This window comes from Pteronotus mesoamericanus, unplaced genomic scaffold (genome assembly GCF_021234165.1).
Source record: "Pteronotus mesoamericanus isolate MK-2021 breed Mesoamerican mustached bat unplaced genomic scaffold, CSHL_Meso_final scaffold_21, whole genome shotgun sequence".
NCBI classification, from domain to species: Eukaryota; Metazoa; Chordata; class Mammalia; order Chiroptera; family Mormoopidae; genus Pteronotus; species Pteronotus mesoamericanus.
In genome coordinates, this window is record NW_026555310.1 from 8,669,214 (window position 1) to 8,693,381 (window position 24,168).

At 35.7% G+C, this 24,168-nt stretch overlaps 1 protein-coding gene and 1 non-coding gene across 2 annotated transcripts in view; both read left to right on the forward strand.

Annotated features, from left to right (window-relative positions):
- The window catches only part of NELL2 (neural EGFL like 2), a 278,812-nt gene that overhangs the window by 82,710 nt on the left and 171,934 nt on the right, over positions 1–24,168 (forward strand). The window contains exons 11-12 of the mRNA XM_054591209.1: positions 19,423–19,514; positions 22,723–22,825. Of these exons, the coding sequence (XP_054447184.1) occupies positions 19,423–19,514; positions 22,723–22,825 (195 nt within the window). The remainder of the gene's footprint in view (positions 1–19,422; positions 19,515–22,722; positions 22,826–24,168) is intronic.
- Positions 16,846–17,036, forward strand: LOC129085145 (U2 spliceosomal RNA). Its single transcript, XR_008530651.1, has one exon. It is a non-coding gene; the product is annotated as a U2 spliceosomal RNA (small nuclear RNA).

Below are 24,168 nucleotides of genomic sequence, written 5' to 3' on the forward strand. Positions count from 1 at the left end.
CTACATCATCTGCGCACTGCATTGTATACTCGCCACTCTAAGCTGGAGATCCTTCTGCTGCCAATAACCGCCCTTGGCCCTCTTCCACCTCCCCTCATCCCCTTTTCTCTCTGATAATCATCATATTTTTGTGGGGGTTTTTTTGTTACTGGTAAACCCTTCACTTTTTCACCCAGCCCCCAACACCCTTCAGACATGTCAGCCTGTTCTCTGTATCTATGACAAAGTATCTATTTACTTTGTTCATTAGATTCCACATATAAGTGAAATCGTATGGTATTTGTCTTCCTCTGACTGGCTTATTTCACATGGCATAATACTCTCCAGGTCCATCCATGCTGACCCAAAAGGTAAGATCTCCTTCTTGTGTGTAGCTGAGTAGTATTCCTTTGTGTAAATGTGCTACAACTTTTTTATATAAGCACAGCTTTTTTCATCTACTGATGAGCACTTGGACTGCTTCCAAATCTTGGCTATTGTAAATAGATGTGCTTTATTCTTTATTATCTGGTCCTTAGGCCTTTTAAAAAATATATACTGAGTCTTATGTTTATTTTTAATAGTTTTTTTATTGTATTTTTCCATTATCATTTATCACCATTATACCCTCTTTCACCTCCTTCCATACCCCTTCCCCCTGCAATCACCACACGGCTATCTGTGTCCACGAGTTCTTTTTCCTTTTTGCTCAATCCTTCTACCTTCAGAGCTGTCATCCTCCTCTCTATGAGTCTGGCTCTATTTTGTTTGTTAATTTTGTTCATAAGATTCCACATAGGAGTGAAATCATATCTGTCTTTCTCTGACTGGTTTGTTTTACTTAGCATAATGATTTCCAGGTCCATCCATGCTGTCGAAAAGGGTAAAACTTTCTTCTTTTTTATGGCCGAATAATATTCTATTGCATAAATGTATCATAGCTGCATAATGCATCCATCTACTGATGGGCTCTTGGGCTTATTCCAAATCTGGCTATTGTAAGTAACACTGCAATGAACACAGGGCTGCTTCTGTTCTTTCAAATGATTGTTTCAGGTTCTTTGGATAAATTCCCAGAAGTGAAACCACTGGGTCTGAGAGAATTCCATTTTTAATGTTTTGAAGTATCTCCGTACTGCTTTCCACGGTGGCTGCACCAGTCTGCACTCTCTCCAACTGTGCTCTAGGGTCCCCTTTCTCCACATCCTCTCAGCACTTGTTGTTTGTTGATTTATTGATGATAGCCATTCTGACAGGTGTGAGGAGATATGTCATTGTGGCTTGAATTTGCATTTCTCTGATGATTAGTGATGTAGAGAATCTTTTCATATGTTTATTGGCCATCTGTATGTCCTCTCTGAAGAAGTGTCTATTTAGGTCCCTTGCCCATTTTTTTAAATTGGATTGTTTCTTTTTTTGGTGTTGAGTTTTTATAAGTTCTTTATAAATTTTGTATAGTAACACTTTATCAGATGTATCAATCAATATGTTCCTCCATTCAGTGTGTTGTTTTTATTGATGGTGTCCTTTGCTGTGCAAACACTTTTATGTTTGATGGAGTCCCATTTGTTTATTTTTTGTTTTATTTCCCTTGCCTGAGGAGATATATCAGAAAAAATATTGATTGCTGTAAGCAATGTCCAAAATTTTACTGCTTATGTTTTCTTTTAGGATTTTTATGGTTTTGTGACTTACATTTAAGTCTTTAATCCACTTTGAGTTTATTCTTGTGCATGGTGTAAGAAGGTGGTCTAGTTTTTTTTTTTTAATGTATCTGTTTGATTTTCCCAACACCACTTATTGAATAGACTATCTTTATCCCATTGTATGTTCTTGCATCCAAAAGTCTCTTCATAGGTTCCCTTCATTTCTCATTGGCTAAAATTGAGTTACATACCTTTAGCTGACCTTATCATTAGCATAAGCAATGGGTTACCATGTTTAGTCTAGAATAATAATTTGGGTGAAACAGTGGTTAAAAACTGTTTTCTGTAAAGGGCCAGACATTAACTATTTTAGGTTTTGCAGTTCATATGTTCTCTTTGGCTATTAAACTGTTCCTTTGTAGAATTAAAAGAGCCATAAACAACATGTAAACAACTAGCATGGCTGTAGTACAATAAAACTATGTTAATGGACACAAATTTGAATTTCATAGACTTTTCATGTTATAAAATATTATTATTTTCATTTTTTTCATTAGTCATTTAAAAATGACTGGCAAGTCCTTTTTAATGGATTTGTCCTGTTGGTCCACACTGAGTCAACCCCCGGGATCACTACAAGCTATTTTTGTAAAAAACAAATTGTAATTTTGTCATTTGTACATGTCCTAGGAATTTCATAGTTCATGCCATTTAGATATATAAAGAATATTTCTTTTTTCTTTTCTGAAAATGACTGTGGGAAAAATATACGGGACTTTGCTGATGCTGATGTTTTTCATCTCATGCTCTGATTTTGCGGTTAAGAAAACACACGTGTGCACACACACACACAACACAATCTTACAAATTGTGTTTGAGTGTAATACAGGAAAAGTATGAGGTGCTGTGAGAGGAAAATCTGGGACTTAATTTATATTGGAATTCAAAAAGACCTTCTCTACAAAAGTACCATTTAAAATCAGAAGGATGAGAAAGCAAAGTGTGTGTGTGTGTGTGTGTGTGTGTGTGTGTGTATGAGTGGGCATACCATTCTAGAAAGAGGGAGTAGCAGGTATTAAGGCCTCCATGTCTGAAACAGCTTTGACTTCAGATGCCAGTTTATCTGAATCATAGTCAATGAGTCGGAGAAAGACAGAAGATGGCACTTTTTATTCATTGAACAGACCCTTAAATTCCAGGCACCTGGATACTTGAGATGAGAACAAAACAATTAAGTCTTCCTCAGTAACTTTACAGTTCTGCGAGAGGCAATAGATTACAATACACTGTGCTGGATGCCATGTTAGAGATGTGCAGAAAGTGCTGTGAATCGACAGTGTAGAGGAAAACTCTCATCTGGGGGTGTCCAGGGAAGGCTTCCCAAAGGAGGTCACATTTGAAGAAATCAGAATGGTGCAAGAAGATCTGCCCTGAACAGTAGCAGCTGGTTCCTGTAACTTCACTACTGAATTCCTCTGTAGCTGGTCTATATTTTAATATTGTTAGTGTGTAGTTGGTCACACATTTCTTCGTAGCTTCCTTTTGTTCTTTTTTTGTCCTCATTTGTATCTGGGTTTTAATTAGGTAGTGAGGGCCTGAAGAGCAAGTATTCTATCCTGATGGAATACAGAGGAGAGATATGCAGAGATGGAGAGGAAAACCTAGTTTAATAATTAAATGACAATATGGAAATAATGAAGAGCAAAACCCATGTAAAAGAACCAGCAAAAAGAGTGAGAGATTGATACTCTGTGGGCCCATAACTTGCTTAATGATTGAGATTGATCAAAACTGCCAAGCAGCTGGATTCATGTATTTATTATGGAGGATTACTGCAGAGCAATAAAAAGTATGTGCCCCCAAAAAAATTACAGAAAAAGAGGTGATTTGGAATTAAAATAACTACTAGTATCTTTGGAGATGTCCCGCATGAAAAATTGGTAAGGGATGTGGAAGAAATGCTCAAACAAATACTGAGTTTGCATATTAAAGAGGTATAATTTTATAAACAAAAGAACGAACAGGTGTTTTTGTTATTATAAGTAAATTATTGATTGTAAACTAAATATGTGCTGGCTGACGCTTTTTGATTGCCCCAGTTATTGTAATGGCCAGTACTGCTCTATTCTGAGCAATTGTGCATGACCAAGAAAACAGTTATTTAGCAACTATACATGGAAGACTTAGAGTACAATAAAATACTCAAAAAATGGGTATGCTTTAAACAGTACAACTCCACTCTGAAATATTAGAAAAGAACTAATGTTAGTTGAGTATGGGGTATGTATTTAGAATTTTTCATATATTATCTTTAGTGGTACATAAAAACATTGTTAACTTTAAATATTTTAATAAGTTTGATTACCTAAAAAATAATCCTATGATTTTAGGTAATTATAGCATTAAAAATAAAACATGACAGTAAACCGATTAACAGTTACATAAGTATGAGAATATTTACTTTGTGATAGTACTTTAAATGCATAAATTTATAACACAATTTAGGGAAATTTTCTATTACTTTAAATAAAAATTAACTTTGTGCTTGCACAGGTAGTGTAAAGACCAAATTATATTATATATCATTTTCCCTTTAACTTCATGGGTTTGGGAGACTAAGTGTAAATTAGACATTTGCTGATTCTATAACTGTAATTTTTATATAAACTTGTGTTTTTAAAATATCCTTTGCAAAATATTAATAATAATAATTAATTTAAAAGTTTAAATTGTCTAATGACAATTAGTCTGAATGCATTTCTAGTATTAGATATTTGGGAGTGCATTCTTTTCTCTTCTCTCTTTGGCTGTTGTTGAATTTATTAGAGCCACATGCTAGCAAAGTCTTGCTGAATCAAGAAATCACCTATGTATGAAGCTGATGTTTACTCCTGATTGCTGCCATTTTTTTTAATCAAGGTTGATCCCAGCGTATGTTTGATATTGAACTTTAGTTGTCGTTTTTTAATGCTCGCCTGAGGATATAGTTATCACTTTTAGAGATAGAGGAAGGGAGGGAGACAGAGAGGAAAAGGAAGAGAGAGAGGGAGAGAGAAACAAACATCAGTGTGAATGAGAAACATAGATTGGTTGATTGGTTGCGCCCAGACTGGGGATCAAACATGCAGTGACCTAGGTAGGTGCCCTGACCAGAATCAAACCTGCAACCTTTTAGTGAACAGGATGAGGCAGTCTCCTGGCCAGGGCTAGATCTTTGTTTTTGTCTTGCAATTTCTATGTAGAGTGGCCTCCCTGAGTGTAAAAATTTATTTTATTTTTTCTTTTGTTTCCATTGCCCAAAGAAATATTAATATAGCAGAAAAAATAGTGCTTCAAGAAATGTCAGAGATTTTACTGCCTATGTTTTCTTCTATAATTTTTATGGTTTTGAGTCTAATATTTAAGTCTTTAATCCATTTTGAATTTATTCTTGTGTATGGTGTAAGAAGGTGGTCTAGTTTCATTTTTTGCCATGTATGTGTTTGAATTTCCCAACACCATTTATTGAATAAACTGTCTTTACCTCATTGTATGTTCTTGCCTCCTTTGTCAAATATTAATTAACCATAAAAGTATGAATTTATTCCTGGCCTCTCTATTCTGTTTCATTGATCTGTATGCCTGTTTTTATGCCAGTAACATGCTGTTTTGATTACCATGGGTTTATAGTATAGTTAGATATCAAGGAGCATGATTCCTCCAACTTTGTTCTTCTTTCTCAAGATTACTGTGGCTTTTCAGGGCCTTTTGTGGTTCCATATACATTTTTGGAACATTTGTTCTAGTTCTGTGAAATATGCCATTGGTATCTTGATAGGAATTGCATTGAATCTATAGATTGCTTTTGATAACATGGACATTTTAATGATACCAGTTCTTCCTATCATGAACATGGCATATGCTTCCACTTATTTGTATCTTTTTCAATTTCTTTCTTCATTATCTTACAATTTTCTGAGCACAGGTCTTTTACATTCTTGGTTAAATTTATTCCAAGGTTTGTTATTTATTTTTTTTTATGTAATTGAAAATGGAATTGAATTCTTAGTTACCTTTCTTAATGTTTCATTATTGGTGTATATAAATTCAACTGATTTTTGGATATTTATTTGTATCCTGCTACTTTACTGAATTCATTTACCAGTTCTATGATACTTTTGGTGGAATATTTAGTGTTCTCTAAATACACAAATGGAACTACCTCAACCTAAAAGGTTTTTGCACAGTAAAGGCAACATCAACAAAGTGAAAAGACAACCCACTGAATGGGAGAATGCATTTGCCAATGATACATCTGATAACAAGCTAGTATCCAAATTCATAAAAAACTTATACAACTCTATACACACACACACACACACACACACACACACACACACTCACAACCCTAAACAATACAATTAAAAAATGGGCAAAGGACTTGAATAGACTTCTCCAAAGAGGACATTCAGATGGCCAATATGAAAATATGAAAAGATGTTCAACATCACTAATCATCAGAGAAATGATCATTAAAACCACAATGAGATATCATCTCAACCTGTCAGAATGGCTATCATCAATAAATTAACAAACAAATGTTGGTGAGGATGCAAAGAAAAGGGAACCCTTTTGCATTGTTGGCAGGAATGCAGATTGGTAAGGCCACTGTGGAAAACAGTAAAGAGTTACCTCAAAATTAAATATGGAACTGTGTTATGGCCTAGCAATTCCACTTCTGGGAATACTACAATATATCTTAAGAAACCCAAAGCACTAAATCAAAAGAATATATTCACCCCTGTGTTCACTGCAGCATTATTTACAATAGCCAATATTTGGAAGCAGCCAAATGTCCATCAGTAGATGAATGGATAAAAAAGCTGTGATACATTTACTCAGCCATAAAAAAGTAAGAAATCTTACCTTTTGTGACAGCGTGGATGGACCTGGAAAGTCTAATGCTAAGTGAAATAAGCTAGTCAGACAAAGACAAATACCATATTATTTCACTTTTATAATTTAAGAACTAAATATTTCTTTTTTAATAAATAAAAAATATTTAATAAATAAAATAAACTAGCAGACAAAATAAAAACAGACTCACAGATACAGAGAACAGACTTACAGCTGTCAGAGGGGCAGGGGGTGAGGGGAGTCAGGTGAAAAAGGTGAAGGGTTAAATGAACAAACAAACAAACCAACAAACTCAGAGACACAGACAACAGTATGGTGATTGCCAGAAGGGGATAAAGGGTGATGGAAGGAGACAGGACTTGGGGTGGTGGATACGCAATGTAATATGCAGGTGATGTGTTACAGAATTCTACACCCGAAACCTATAAAATTTTATTAACCAATGTCACCCCAATAAATTTAATAAAAAAACAAACAGGATTATTTTTTGTTTTAGCAGCACTCAATGGAGTTGCCTGCTTCATTCATTAATTTATTTACTTATCTATTCTATCATCTATTTATTTACTTGAATTCTTGTTTTCATTTGTATTTATTTTCTTGACTTCAACTTTTCACAATTATTATTAGAATTCCTATTTTTCTTTTTTTTTATTGTTGTTCTAGTACAGTTATCTCAACATTCCCCCATTGCTCTCCCCGACCGCCTCTCCCCCTGCTCCCACAGTCAACCCCCACCCTGTTGTCCGTGTCCATGGGTCATTTATACTTGTTCTTTAACTAGGTCCTTCCCCTTCTTTCCTCCCATTCCCCCCTCCCTCTCCCCTCTGGTCACTGTCAATTTGTTCCTTGTTTGCATGCCTCTGGTTCTGTTTTGCCTGTTTTTTGGTTTTGTTCTTTAGGTTCCTGTTATAGGTGAGATCATATGGTATTTGTCTTTCACCACCTGGGTCATTTCACTGAGCATAACGCTCTCCAGTTCCATCCATGCTGTTGCGAAGAGTACGAGTTCCCTCTTTCTTTCTGCTGTGTAGTATTCCATTGTGTAAATGTACAGCAGTTTTCTGACCCACTCATTTACTGATGGGCACTAAGGCTGTTTCTAGCACTTGGCTATTGTAAATAACGCTATGAACATTGGGGTGCATAGGTTCTTTTGAATTGGTGTTTCAGGATTCTTAGGGTATAATGCCAGCAGTGGAATTGCTACGTCAAAAGGCAGTTCCATTTTTAGCTTTTTGAGGAAATTCCATACTGTTTTCCACAGTGGCTGTACCAGTCTGCATTCCTACCAGCAGTGCACTAGGTTTCCCATTTCTCTGCATTCTCATCAGCATTTGCTTGTTGATTTGTTAATGATGGCTATTCTGACAGGTGTGAGGTGATATCTCATTATGATTTTAATTTGTATCTCTCTGATGGCTGGTGATGTTGAGCATCTTTTTCACATATCTCTGGGCCCTCTGTATGTCCTAATTGGAGAAGTGTCTGTTCAGGTCCGTTGCCCATTTTTTAATTGGATTGTTTGTCTTCCTAGAGAGGAGTTGTGCGAGTTCTTTACATATTTTGGAGATTAAACCCTTGTCTGAGTTATCATTGGCAAATACATTTTCCCATACAGTTGGTTCCATTTTCATTTTGATGATGGTTTCTTTAGCTGTGCAGAAGCTTTTTAATTTAATTTAATGTAGTCCCATTTGTTTTTTCCTTTATATCCCTTGCCCTAGAGGAGGTATCAGTGAAAATACTGCTGTGTGGGATATCTGACATTTTACTGCCTATGTTTTTCTCTAGGTCTTCTATGGTGTCAGGGCTTATGTTTAAGTCTTTTATCCATTTTGAGTTTATTCTGGTGTATGGCATAAGTTTGTGGTCAAGTTTCATTTTTTTGTGAGTGCCTCTTTTTAATTTTATTGACTTAAATTTTTACTACTGATTAATTTGAACTTCAATGTTCAATAGAGTATTATATTCTCCTATTTTCAGTCAATTAAAAAAGATGAAAGCTGAAGGTAAAAACACACATACACAGGATGAAAGCTGAGAGTGGAATATTCTATTTTGGATAAGTTATTTCACTAAGTTATTTGAATCAACCTTTTCTGAAAGTGACTATGAAAGGAGAATAAAATATTTAAAAAAATAAGGACATTAAAAAATTGAATAAAATAGCAAGAGATTACCAGACTGAAAATGAAGAGAAACCCAAAGAAGAGAACACAATGAAATGAATAATCAGTGAAAGTGCTTTTGCAGTGAGGAATTTCATTCATTCTTGGAAAATTTAAGCTTTCTTGTTTTTGGCCTGACAGTATAAAGGAGACAGAAATAAAAGCCCAACATACAAGAGCCCAAATACCACAAGACAAAAGTATACAGGAGGCCCTCATCACAACAAGCTGGACTTCCAAAAGGCTGTTCCTTCAGGACGTGAAGTCTGAGTTATAGTCATCTTGTTTGTTCAGGGAAACAGAAAATATATAAAATAGCTAATTTGAAGAAAAGGAAGAAACTCTAGAAATGAAAATACAATAACTTGGAATAAAATGTAGCCTCAACAGATGGATTAAACAGAAGATGAGGCAGAGATAAATAGAAAATTAGTGAATTGGAAAATAGGTCATGAGAAATTATCCAGAGATCAGAACAAAAATCTTAAAAAAATACAGAATATACTGAAAAGGAAGAAGGAGACAGGGAGGATGTAGAAGAATGTTTAATATACATTTTATCTGAGTTTCAAAAAGGGAGAAGAGGAAAACAGCTGAGAAATTTCTAGAACTCATCAAAGACACCAATCTGCAAATTCAAAATGGAAAACTTAAGCCAGGCTAATTTCCACCTCTGCTTGGAGTTTTTCTTCTCTATCATTCTTCCCCATATTAGCTCCTCTCAGCTTTGGTCTCAGCTAAAGTTTCATCTTTTCTGAGAGGTAGTCCCTGATCAACCCAAGGTATTCCCTGATCAAATCCAGAATGGTCTTATAATTACTTAGTACCTCAGATTCATGCTTGTTATCTTTATTTTGCGTTATCTGCAATTATTGTTTATTTGCCTGGTCGGTTGTCCTTGAATCCTCCTCTATACTGCAGATTCTGTGAGGGCAAGGTCCGTAGCTGGAGTTCACTGCTGGACATGGGGTCTGGCACACGGTAGCCACTCAGTATGTATGTACTGAGTGAGAAGATGAGAAGGAATATTTCCATAATTTTCTTCTTAAAAAATACAAGTGAGAAGAAACACAAAAATATGTATGATAGTATCTTTGAAGGCATGGAAGATTATGGGGAGCCCTTTCTCTTCTTAATTCCAGAGATTTTGGGGGGGATGTAATCACATTTTGATAGATTACTATGAGAAATAAGCTTGGGATAATTGAATTCTTAATTTCCAGACTTAATGTATTTAACATTTTAACCATAATGTTTTGTTTAGCGTAGCTGTAGAAAATTTTACTTAATTGGTCCCCTAGGGGGAAAATTGTCTGAAAATAGGAAAAAAGCGATGTATTTCAACACACATTTTGTCTCAAAATACAACACAGCTGTCCTGCAGAAGGTTCCGTCTCCGGTCTTACAGTGCGCATGACTTCCCACCTCTCTGTCTCCCTGTCCCACCGTTGTTCACTCCTTCTCCCTTGTCCTCCCCTCTTGTCCTTCACATCTGTTACTTCTATTGCTGCTTTTGAGGTTATAAACATAAATAAATGATTTAGAAGTTAAGAAGCCACTGGAAACGGAACTTTAGATATATAATGTTATCCTTAACTATAGCATAACAATAAAATTATATTGGCCAGATTCTTATAGAAACATCCTGTGAGTCACTCTCTGATGTTATCTAGGATGGAGACATATTTAAAGCTCACTGAATTGACTACTTGGATTAATGTAAACCAATGATTTTCAGCACTGGCCTTACGCTGGAATCATCAGGATGCTCTCAAAATACTGAAGCCTGGGCCCCTCCCATAGAGATTCTGTTTAATTGGTTTGGGTTTCACACCTTGGTATTTTTAACAGTTTCCCTTGGTGATTCTTATGTGCAAGCAGGGTTAGTTAATAATCAGTGATCTACAACTTTATTATTCAAAGAGTGATCATTTTATCAGCAACATCAGGTTTGCCTGGGAGCTGGCTAGACACGCAGAATCTCAGGCCCCACCCACTCACCATCCACCCAGTCAGGATCTTCATTTAAATAAGATCTCCAGGTGATTTGAGAAGGATTCATCTGCAGTTTCCATTGTCTCTGTTAAAAATATAGTATCAACTGCACTTGAGGTTACACCTGTACACTTTTGCTTCTGACGTGATTTGCATGCTAACGATTTGTTCTCAATCCTGTTTATGTCAGCTGTATTTGTATTGTAATTATAATATTACTGACTTGTTATAAGTCATATACATATATAATATGTAAACCAATGAAATATGGATGTGAAGAAATACTTTTTTAAAACAAAATAAAAATAGTTTTTGGAAAAGTTGATGAACTCAAACTGCTAAAAAACATGTTTTTGAATTAGATGTCAGTAAGACACTGGTAAAATGTTGTTAGAAGAAAGTATTAGAACAGTCCTTCGTCAGATTGCTTGGTGAGTATCCCTCTTATTCCAGTTTAAAAAAAAATTAGAAATTATAGGCAACACATTGTAAGTTTCACTTACATAATCAAGACTACGATGAAGACAATCAAAGAATCTGTACAAAGGAAAAGTGTTCTACTTCAAAACATTGTTGAATGTGTGTGGATTTGTGTTTTAAATTAAAATGTTTAAGGTACACATTTATTGTTGTCTATGACTTCTCACTTTACCTGATTTTTTTAAACAATGGGCCAAATACCTCTCCAGATAACAGGACAAAAAGGTTTCTACCAAATATCTATGTGATTGTCTCCATCTAAATGTTGGTTGTATTCTTCTCTTTCCCTAGTTCTTTATTGTCTGCATCGTAAAATAGTTTTCAAGCTTAGCTGCACCCAGGCAGCTTTACAAAATTAAGAGACTCAGGTCCCACCCTCAGGGATTCTTATTAATTTATCTGGCATGCAGCTGGGGGATAGGGTTTTGATGTTCTTCAAGTTCTTTTAATATGCATCCACCCACAGTTGAGAACTGTTGACCCAGCAGGTGGGGAGCATGTAAATTGATTATAAAGTCAGTTTATAATAAATCAGTCCAGCTTGTATAGGAATCCTGACTAAGATGTTCATTAGGATCAGGTACTAAGTATATATTACGATTATTATTATATTCTATTCTCTGAATATATCATTAGTAATTTTTCTCTCATCCAAATCACTGAACATTTCTCCTTCAGTGCTCATTTTCAATTGCTCCTCATCTGTGAAGCATATCCAATTCCACCCTGGCAAGACTTTGTTTTCCTTTTTTTCCAACACTGCTTCTGAGTTGAATGCAGTTAGTCGTACATGTGTTCCTCTGTTTCTCAAGCTAGGCTGAATTCTCCTTCAAGGCAGGAAGGCACCTTCCTAGGACAGAGGCTGGGGGACAGTAGGTTATCATAAGTGCTTCCTCTTTCCGCCAGGTATTGCCACTCTCGCTAAAAGTCTCTAATGAAATTATTTTGCTTTCTGCTTTCCTTTCTCCTGCTCCTTCTCAAGTATGCCTTAACAGTTTTCTGTCCCTGCTACTTCCACAGCTCTCCCCTCTGTCCTCATTTGGCTGTGTCTTCTACATGCCTCGTTCTACACCGATCTGGCTCCCTTTACCCTGTGCCTCCTCTCTTCCCCTGGCTCACGCTCTTGGCATAATGGGAGGAGTTATTAACATACCTCTTAGGAAGCTGCATTTAAAATATGTCCTCCTGAGGGAGCAACCCCCCGCCCCAATTCTTTTCCTCTATGTTTTGCACATACACAAGAAGCTGTTTTTAAACCAAAACAACCACTATTTCAGGGTCTTTACTTGTTATCTCTTAATTGAGCACTAATATGTGGTTAACAATGAAAAACATCATGCTTCACACTTACAAAACATTTCTGTGTTCAACAGCTCGTTCTAAAAGGTGCCAGTTGTTTTGGAAAAATGTTTCACAGAGTTAAAGTTCTGACAGAGTTCATTGGATTTTTAGTGGTAAGAAAAGATACACACAAGGACTTCCAGATGAATTCTAGTTCTGGCTTTGAAACTGATAATGTATGAACTTTTTCATGTTATGTTATCCATTGTTTTCTTTTAAAATGATAAAACTTGTAATCTCATGTTATATTCTTATTCTGTCACTTTAAATGGTATTCAGGTATTAATATGAATACTGTGTTTTTCTCCAGATCTTTACTTCTACTCATTAGATTTATTTTTCTTATCACCAGGAGATTAAATGAATTGATTACATTGTATTATTTAGAGACTTCATTCTAAGCCAGGATCAACAATAAGGCCAGTGATGGAAAGGTAGCTAAATAAAAAGAATTTCAGAATATACTAAGCCACAATTTAAATGGGTAAAATTAGATTAGGGACAAAAGCACTGAGTTCCTCCTTCTAGCTATAAAATTAGCCTTTTTTGTTCTTGTCTTTTGAATATGCAATTCTTGTTTTCCCAGAACACATAGCCCTTCTAACCCAAAGGCTGAATTTCTGCTGTTTTTCTCTTCTGAAGTTATTTTTGTTTGCCTCTTAACCCCTTGCTACTGCTGGATTTATGGTGTTGAAGGGCCAGTTCTCTTTTCGGAAGAAAAGGCTACTGACCTAAATTAAGGCCCCCTCGGAGAAGCATGATTAGATCCTTTAGGAGCCCAAGGACACGATATATATGAAATGAGAAAGCGAGTTGTGCATATATTTTCATGATCTCCTTTCCTAAACTCTGATAGTAATTAGTTTTGCAAACAACTAAATTCCCAAACAATTAATGAGATTTAGTTAAAGGAAACAATTACGTGTAATGAATGAATTTGTGAATTATTTAAATACTCTGAAATTCTGATCACTTTAAATAATAGTGACTCAAAGAAATCAGTTCTACGTGGAGGAAGGAGGTTTTGCCGTTCAGCTGTCCAGGCTGTCTTCTGTTGTGAACGCTACCTTGTTATTCCTCTTAGTGCCTTACTGCTGTGGCAGTAGCCGACTGCTTTTTCATTAGCTGATAGACCAGCCTGCTCCCATCTCAGGCGCTTCAGCTCTACTGCAGAGGAAAAGAAGCTGCCAAGTTACCAAAAGGGCAAACTATTTCTGGGAGACCCAGTTTAGAGAACCTTTATTATGAGATGCAAAAATCAAAGGATGAGGCCAAATTTAAATGGAAATGTGACGATCAGAGAGGTCCAGTCGAGTTGTTTTCAGGCTTTTCATCAAACAAGAAGCTGGAAGAGAACTTAAAAAAAAATTCAACAAACCTTTCGAGTTTATTATGCAGGGCCAGTGCCAGGTACTGAATAAGATCCAAAGACAAATAAGACACTCGTTGTCCGTGTCCTTATGTGGGAGAGATTAAAAAAGTGTACAACTACATAGAGAAAAGGACATTGTATGTAGTGCTCTAAAAGAGATTTACACATTGTAAAAGAGGGAAATATTAATTTATAGCAGTTCGCGCTCAAGAGTTTTATTACAACCATATTGGTAAGAACCCAGCCCAAGTGAGGCCAGATGACAAAAAAGACTGTGGGTTGCAGTGTTTTAATACTGAGACACTTTCAGATGTTTTTGTTTGACTCCACAGAATTTTAGCCTGCTTCATGAATGCATTTATTGTACATTTTAAAAGCTGAAATAAAAATATAAATATACATAATTATAGTCATGAGATATATTTTCATCCAGCAGATTTGATTTGTATCTCACTAACCTATCATGTTGGCTCAGAATGAAAGAATTGCCATTGTACACGGGATCTTTAAAAGCCCCCCCAGAGGAAATCAAGATTTCAAAGAACATCATATAAAAGCTTGCTAGATACAACTCTTTCCTTAACAGATGGCTTAAACAATCTAAAAATCACTGATATCTGGTGTTTTTAAAGGGAATTTAAAAGAAACCATAAATCCCATTTCTCACCTACGTGAATTATACTGGTTTTCTTCTTAGTATCAATAACTTTTGATTGTGTGCTGGATCATTTTTAAAGGTGTTGATACCAATTGGGAAGTTTCAAATAGACTCATGGTTTTTCAATCCAGTGATAAAAAGGAAAAGCTAAATATGTAATGAGAGAATGTTTTAAAGTAAAATATGATATGATGTCCTTTTGCTATTATGTTCAAAATATTTTTCTATGGATTTGGATAATTCATCCTACAAAGGTGTATAGAAGTTGATTGAAGTCTCATTAAAGGGATCTGCATTTTCTCTCTCTGAATTAATGACCAGTTAATCAGAATTTTAATGTGTAATTTAGTATTTTTAGTGTTTTACTTGCTTCTTTCACTTGCCTGTTTCGCAATTTGTGCTATAAATCATTTTTTACTTTTTTACAACTGATGACTTTCAAATTTGCACCTTTACCATATCCTGTCTTTCTAATTCTTCTTAATTGTTATAATGGTGGGGAGGGGGAATGAAGAGAAAATAATTTACATTAGTTGCCTTTTTAGAGTCTCTCTTAATTATGATGCTAGTAAGTATGTAATTAGTGATGTTTAATATAGCCCTAGTAAAACATATATAACAATTGTTACATCATCCTATTGAATTTCCCCAGGTTCTAATTATGTCCCCACCTACGGCCGAAGAGTCTGTAAACTGGACAGCTCTGGTGACGTAATTCACATAGACTGTGATGTGAATTGTACAAAAAGCAGCATACACCACAGGCATAGTAAATATGCATTTAACATTGATTAATAATACTAACTTAAGAGTAGATATAGTGCTATGGGTTAGTTTGATTTCATGGGGGCCTAGCTTTTTGTCTGCAAAGTGATAAGCCTGTATGCATTAATTAGTATTTGTTTCCCTAGCAATTTCTCTTAAAATATACATGTAACATATATATGCAATATTCTCAGTAAATCATTTAAACATAGATGTTTAAAAATGTAGCCTAGTTGATAGAGTTCTGCTTTCAGCTGGTAAATGATTTGGGACATAGTAATCAAGCGTTGGATCTCAAACAACTTAGTGCTATGTATACACACTCACGCAAACATACGAGCATCCAAAGTGGAAAGCGGAAGTCTTTGACTATGAACATGCGAATGCAATTAAATTAAAGAAGCAGTCACTACAGCAGAATGATTATTTCTTTGTTATCTGGTTGGGGAAGTGATTTCTCATACTTTACACTCCGTTGGGAAAAGGTAAGCAGGCAGGTACATGTCAGGGGATTCTAGAGACTTTTCTTGCAGTCATTGTAGTACCCGCAGTGATTATTGTTGTTATTGTCTCTGAGGCTTTGTTTGTGATACCTGCAGGGGCAGCGTTGGTTAAAATTGGGCAGTAGCCCTACTCTGCTTTCCTTCCTGTTATATTTGATCTTTCCAGGGCTCAGTTCCTTCCCCTTGCCTTCTGCCTGCCTGTGGACCTCGTTTTGATAAGCTATCTGGATTTGTTCTTAAAGTGGATCTGCATTTCTTATCTGTCTCCATTTTTTTCCCCCTTAAAATTTTGTTCTGTATTCCACTCTCTCCTGCCCTTCAAAGCCACAGGTCCTTGTAAGCTAGACCTCTTCATGGTGCAAAGTGAATTAATATGATAGCCACCTGGGCTGGCTGCTGGGTCTTCTTTCTGGGTACCCCTCGCTCCCAGGTCCATTCTCTTTCCTTCTCCTCCCTCCTCTGTGCTGCAGGAGCCAGGCTTCTGCAAACTGCATCACCCTGGTCTCCTTGCCAGCTGGCATTGGGTAGGGTTTGCCAACGGGAGGACTGGCAGGAAATTGGAAGGCAGGAGGAGGGAGTTGGCCCTGTTTCTTCCCTGCACCTTCGCTGCACCAGCCTGTGTTTCTGGCAGTAGCTGTGTGCCTCATGACTGCACTCTCATTAGGCAGCCTCTCCTTCACAGGTGGCTCATATTGGGCTCTAGTAAAACCATTTCCTTTCCTTGTTGCCTAGCCTATGGTGATGATGACTTCCGGCTTGCCAGAGTCTGGGTCCTTCACCAGGCCTGATTTGTTTCCTCGGCCTTAATCCAGTTGTCCCCTCTTAGAAGTTCACTACTGTGCTAACATATAGCTTACAAATTACTCAATTCTAACACTTCAGTTTGGCTTTTATTGTAGTTACTTGCATATAAGCCTGTCCTACTTCATAGTGAGGGCAGGAATCATGTCTCATGTATCTTTTTTTCCAATAAATTAATATTGTTGTTATTATTTCCCTTGAACATAAGAATCAGCATTTATTTTCATTTTTAAAAATCATTGCTTCTCGGCCTTTTGGCTAAGATCAAGTGTAGTATCTGTTCTTACCAGTTTAATATCTGATACATCCTCTATTTAAGGACATTATATTAAATGGATTTTTGGAGCTGAGAGATGAAATAGGAGCTTGCTCCACCCACTCCATGCATCGACCCAGCATTGCAGTACTTCTGGGAACGGTGCACAAAAAAAAAAAAAAAAAAAAAAGGAAAGGAAAAAAATCAAAGCGTAACATATATACAGTAAAGTACATAAAATGTACTTTGCTTAACTGATAAATCATCAAATCCTGGAACCTAGCAACTACCAACATATAGGAACTCAGTACGTATTAATGAATACATGATTTTTACCCCTTCAATCTACGCTTAAATCCTGGAGCCAGCCTAATGGTATTTTCTGGACTCCTTGTAGTATTTTTAGAAATGATTACAGATTTTCTGAGTTCAAGATGAAAATCACTTACTTTGAGTTCTCCCTAAGCTGAGTTCACCCTGTTTTGCTCATTGCTTGAGAGGAAATGAAGCCATTGTGATCTCATTTGTTTTTGTGCTTCCTCGCTCTGCCAAACTCCATTTGGTGTCCTGTCGTCCCACAAGTTGCCTATTTGAGTCTCTTGAATTAAGAGTTTAGAACAGACAGTCCATCTGCTCTGCATGAATATTAAATTATCTTAAGACTTTGCATAAGGAGAACTTACCCTTGTGTTTTCTACAGTGTTTCCTTTCCCCGCAGTTCTAGGAAAGGCTTGGAGCATCAGTTTTTTTCTTCAACATACCCTTGGAATTAAAATAGGCTGTACTTATCACATTACCTAATAATCTCAGAAATCTTTGAATGGCAGGTGTTTAATAGGAGTAAGAAAGTTATTTATTCTCATTATCTTATAAAATGTGGCACTTATTAAGTATAACTGAATACATAATATGCCAGATCTTGGTATTTTGAGGTTACTGAATCTCATAAGAGAAAAAAAGCACACTTAAAAATTATGTGTTGGAGAGATATATTTTATAATCAGTCAAGCTCATTAAGTAAATGCACATGCTATTTAGTCATAATATGACAGATAGTATGCAGCTGACAAATTTGTAGTTTTACTTTGAATATTCATGAGTGATCAAGCTTCAGCCAGTTTTAAGTAGTATAATTTATGCAAGTGAGTTGTATTCTTTTCCAGCATGCTCCAAAAACTTGAACATCAATTTGCCAGTGATATATATTGTGCAGTGAAATTATTAATAAAAGCTGAGTAAGGAGATCAGTTGTAGGATGGCATTTTAAAAATATGCATGCTTTCATTATGTAAATGTACATCTTTTAAATAATCAGTTCATTTTTCAACAAAGGTGAACATTGGGTTACACTTTAAATATAAATTTTTATACAACCATATCTATATTTAATGTTATTAATGAAAATATGTCTAATTTCCTTATTAAAAAGGTGATATGACTATGAATTCTGAAGATGAAAGCTTTCTTCCATTCTTACAATGAAATTAAAGAGAAATATACACACCAACTTTGTAAAATTCATATAGTTAAAATTGAAAATTGGACTTTGTAAGTGGGGCTGACAAAGGGCTTGAGTCTTCCCCTGTCAGATGATTACTTCCACTGGTCTTTGGAAGTAATTAGCTTGAGGTGATATACATGTTGTGGGGCTTCAAAATATCTACAATGTTGAGTGCCCTTTCAAAGAAAAACGATGCAAAATTATGAAAACAAAAGTTAGTTCAGAGTCTTCGAAGAGGGTCTAAGTCAGAGACTGATGCTGAAGGTTGAACTTCATTAGCTTCATGCTAAATCTGTCTCTGTTTACGTGATGAGTCAACATGGGTAGTGGGTTGCATTCATTTCAAACTGAACAGTTTCCATTGGCTAAATGTTTGTGTGAATCTTAAGTAAATATTTTGAAAGTCTTAAAAAGTCATTGGATGCATTCTATATATTTTCACTAAAACTGTTCTCCCCATCAAATCTGAAGTTCTGTTTTACAATGGTATTTAATTTTGATGGAAGCAAGGCAGGCCCTGAGTAAGATGTTTCAACATCCTAAATAGGGTGCCCACACCCACATGCACTTATAAATAAGATAATACTAAACATAAAACATAACATTTACATGTATGTGCTGAAATTAAGATAGCTTCTTTCTAATTTTCTGTTTTAAAATTCTGTAGTGGTATATATGAAGTGAGCTTGTCTCGTGACCCAGATTTGGAGCTGCCCTGAGCACCTGCTTAATATCCCCTTCGTGGGACGTGATTTAGTGGGCAAATAATTGGCTGAGAGTCTGCTTATCGGCACTCCTTTTTCAGAGTCCAATTCTGACTTGCTGTTGCCCCGTATCCTTTCTGTACCTTATTTTCACTCTGAACCCAAAGGGCATGATAATAACTCGAGCCTGCATGTGTCTTACGCTAGATTGAATTTTGGTTTATAGGTATTCAAACACCATGAAAAGGCAGGGGAACATTGAAATATTGTTGCAGAATAATCTGAACACTCCTAAGCTGTTCTTCCTAATGAAAAATCAAAAATAAATTTAAATATTTTTTTTTTATTCCAAAGCAATATGCCAATTTCAAGGACGAACCTATTTTGAGGGAGAAAGAAATACAGTCTATTCTTCTACTGGAGTGTGTGTTCTCTATGAGTGCAAGGTAAGGAAACTTCAGGAGCTTTTCAAAATTCTTTGTTATGCAAACACAGTAAACGTTTCTTTAAAATCCCACCCTTGCAATATCTTTAAAATATCTAAGAGAAAACTTAAGATATTAAATTGTAATTCAAATATATGGAAATTCCCATTATTTTGCAACCATGTAAATTAATGGTAATAAAATAATTTTACCAGTAAAAATGTTTTCTTGTCAAATTAAAGTTTTATGAAGTTATATTTTCCAAATTCAAATAAACTTCTGTTTTCTGTTTTGAAGAAAAAGTGAGTAAAGATAGACAGCCCATTGTCACTTATGGTCTTGACCCATATGAGAAATATCACTCAGTCCAATTAAAAACAAAACATAAAACTTATCTAATAAAAATTAGCTGTTGGATGGAGATGAGAGTGATATTAATCTTAATCTCTCTGGGTGGGACATCTTACATGATTTGAAGGGGAATGGTTTTTTAAATTTACTGCCGTGGTCTCTTGAAGTATGCTTCTGAAGCAAATGTGATTCTTTTTAACTCTGCCTCTTGATCTGCTAATTGAAAAACTAAGTATGTTTCATAGCGCTTTTCATATTTGCCTTTTAGAAAATACAATGTTATATTTCAAGCCACATGGGAAACTGTCTACATATAAAGCTTCTGCCTTAGGGTTCCATTTCCATTTGATTCTTAATTTTCTTCTTTAAATTCACCCCATATATAGATTTTGGAGATGACTCAGTATGTATAGATTATTTAGAAAATTAAGATAAGTGATTTGCCATGCTGGCACTGCCGATACACTGTGAGCATTTATATGAGTATTAAGTGTTGGGGAAAGGAAAATCCTAAGAATTTTGCCAAGATAATTGCATATTAAAAAATCCAGCTATGTACTTCATGCATCTTAAGTTGGAAGACATTGGGGATAAGCAAAGAGGAGACGTAATGAGGCAAAACTGTCAGATTTGATTTCTAGAAAATGAAAGCTCTGATTTCTTGATGCTCATTATAAAGTATCTAGCTGCTCCTTTTGGTCTCCTATGATGTAGGTCACCATCTTAAAAATAAGGGAGTTGAGGCACAGGAACATTATTAACACGAATTGCTGAACTGTATTTCAAGGTGGACATTTCTCTATAAGCATTCCTACACCAGTGCTGTTTTGAGTGGATTAGGTCCCACCGTAGGGTAGGTTGGAAGATTTAGGGGGGAGACCTAGTGATTCCAAATTGAAAATGGATGGAATCAGAGAAAAGTTTCTTCAAGGAAAGTGGAAAACTTTTTTCAGCTGCTTTCTAATAGTAAACTCTAACTTTCAAATATCAGCTCTAAATTTTAAAATCTTCAGGGCATTTGATGTTTCTCTACCTAATGTGTGTGTATTTGTTGTGTACATTCTTTTCATCTGACCAGTGTGTTCCATCATACTGATCACTGTGGTTTAGAAATTTACTAGGATAGTTGCCTATTTGGTTTTAAAATAACTGTAAAATGCTTTAACTTTAAATTGGTTTAGTGAGAGGTCTCTGTGGACAACTCTGTGGGTGCTTAGTAAATATTGGGTGAATGAACAAATGTTACCTTTTATTTACTCAAACAAAAGGCACTATTTCATACCTTCTAATGCAGTGCTGTCCAACAGACATATGATACAAACAACAAACATAATTTTTATTGGGCTAAATTTTCTAAATTTAACTCATAAAACCAAAACATTATTATTTTAACATGTAGTCAATATAACATTTTTAATGAAATATTTTACATTCATTTGTCATATGAAGTCTTCAAAATCTTGTTGGTATTTTATATTTACAGTATTCAAGAGCTGTGTGGAGCTAGTTGCTATAGATTATACAGCTCAGCTCTACCAGATTGTCATAAGCTTTTGTATAATAGCTCTCGACTAAATTCTTGACAGTAAGAACTTCCATTGTTCCTTCTCCCTCAGGCCCCTTAGCTTCTGTATTTACACATTTACATAATTGACAGCTCTCTTATGCTTCCATTTTCTGGGCTGTCAATTCCAGTCCTTCTTTGTTCCTCTATTGTCAGTTTCGTGTCCTTGAAAATGTGTCCTGGGAGTATATGGCTTTAACAGTAAGACAAAAAAAAAAAACTCGGTGGTTCAGGAAATAAGATTATCAGAATGGATAATCCCATCAAGTCAAAGGGAGACTGTCATTTGACTCCACTGTATACACATCCTGCCACTTTCTTGAGGAGAGATTATGATAATTTGAAGAAGGTATTTTTCAAAGGTAAGCCAGGAAGAGAGAGATGTTGAAATGCGTACCTCTTCCATAAAAACACTTTGTATTGAAATGATAACTAAAAATCAAGGCTATTGAGCAGCATTAAATGAAAACCTGAAAGTTCCAATAGTTATCTTATTACTTATGTAGGGATAAGCATAATATGAAATAGTTAATGACCCTGTTCTTAAGAGATTAGAGATTGACAATATAGAAGCCAAATGTTTACTTTGAGGGCAGGGTCACTACATTTATGAGAAGAGCATTTTGTATTTTTACCTCTCCTTGAAAAGAATTTTATGTACTTTGATTGCTAGAACAGTAATGACTTTACATTGATTTATTCATTTGTTTCAGAAAGTTTCTTTGAGTGTCAGTCATGTGCCAGAAAATAAACAAGCACATGATTGGCACTCAGTCATGTCTCATTCATAAAATTGGTCTTATTTGCAAGAGACATGAATCCGACCCTCCTTTTCCTCATAGTTTTGTTGGGAGATCCCAAATATTCCTTACCAGACTCACCTGTGATAATCTCTTTATAACAGTTTAGAAAAGCTTAAAATGAGAGTGTTTTAAAAAGCTCACTTTCATATATATATCATTTCTTTCAGTGAGCTATTGATCTAATTCAAGCTGTGTCTTTGCCAAAATTGTCATCTGGGTGTGAAAACATGTTGTAAAACTAACAGAATTTTTCAGGATTACCCTGAAAAATTGTCATGATAGGCAAATTGGAGACATGGCTGCAGTATCCACTTTAAAGTGCTTTCCAAGTGCTGCTTGTCCATTTTAAAGGCTTTCCAGCTGTGATTTAAGGTTATTATCGAGCCTGTGGACTATGCAGAGGTTCTCAGGATGAAATTTTTAGTTTTATGTCGGAAGATACTGAATCTGAAAACATCTTAGTAAGTCCTAATTAAGAAGTTTGAAGCATTTATTTTCTGTTGTCTAACAGGACCAGACTATGAAGCTGGTTGACAGTTCACGCTGCCCAGCTTTGGATTGTCCGGAGTCTCAACAGATTACCTTGTCTCATAGCTGCTGCAAAGTTTGTAAAGGTAAGACTTTTTTTGTAAAGAAGATTTATGCGTATGAAGCATTTTAGGAGGCTGTTCCAACTGAGATGAAAGAGAAATTTTATAAGCAAGTTGTTTCCAAAGACTAGTAGTATTTCCCTAAATGTGTTCCTGATTTGGCGCTCAGTAGGTAGTCATGAGGTAGTTATTGTAGTTATTGAATTAATGTCAAGATGCTCTCTTGTATTTCTGCAAGGCGCCTTCCAGCTGTCTCAAGCTCTGGATCTCTAAACTTCTCTCTGTGCTCAGGTCTGAGTCAGCATGGCACAGCTGAAGAAATTTACACAACAGTACTGATTTATTTTATCAGTTTGTTTGCTTTTCCTTTCTCTTCGGTTGGTTCTTATACTTAACTTAGCATAATTTCTATTTTAATTACTTCAGGTCCCTGTGTTATCATTTCCACTCTCTTCACTCATAGGCTTCTATGCTACCAAAGAGGGAAAGGCCATCAGACGTGCTTTGCTTGTTTTGTGTTGCCTCTCTGATAAATGGCCTAGGACCAATAAGTAGAAGGGACTTGGATTTTTAGTTCAGTGTAAGAAAATAGTAAAATTTAAGCTATTCAGAAATGCAATGGGACGCCTTAGGAGGCAGAGAGTTCCCCATCACTAACGGTTCTTACACTTGGTATTTTATTGTAGGTTCTAGTAGTAAACTAAAGGATTGATTATATGGGACTTTTTATGATTCCTACCAATCACGAAAATTTATATGTGCCTTCCTTTATTATCATGAAATTATATGTTTGTGAATCTCTTTCCTTCATTGGACTATGCACCCTGAGGGTAGGGCTGGGTCTTTATATTTGCCTCTCTATCCTTAATACCTACTGTGACACCTGGGATGTAGTTGGTGCTCATACTGGTACAGTTGATGCTGTGTAACAAACAACTCTTAAATGAGCAACTAACACTTGTTTGAATAATGGCCTTTATGCTGATCAGAGGAAAGCTTAAGTACAAAAAAGTATATAAAAAAGACACCTTATAAAACATATACTATTATTTTTTCATTTTAGCTTAATCTATTAAAAAGCAGACATAAGATATTCCTCTCCCAATTTTTGCAAGGTGGTGCAGTTTTTTCTTTTTAGCTTCTTCTTTTGTCCATTCATTTATGAGTTTTACAACCTCAGTTCTGTGAAAGGCTTTTGGGGAATTTCAAAATGGTTTAAGATTTGGTTTGTTCTTCAAAGAGATTTTAGGGTAGCTTTCAGGAATGAAGGAACACCACTAAATGGAACTATAATCAAATAGACAAACAAGAAGGGCCATTAGAGTTTTTATCCTCACAGCCCCTGACTGGTGCCTTGCACAAAGCAT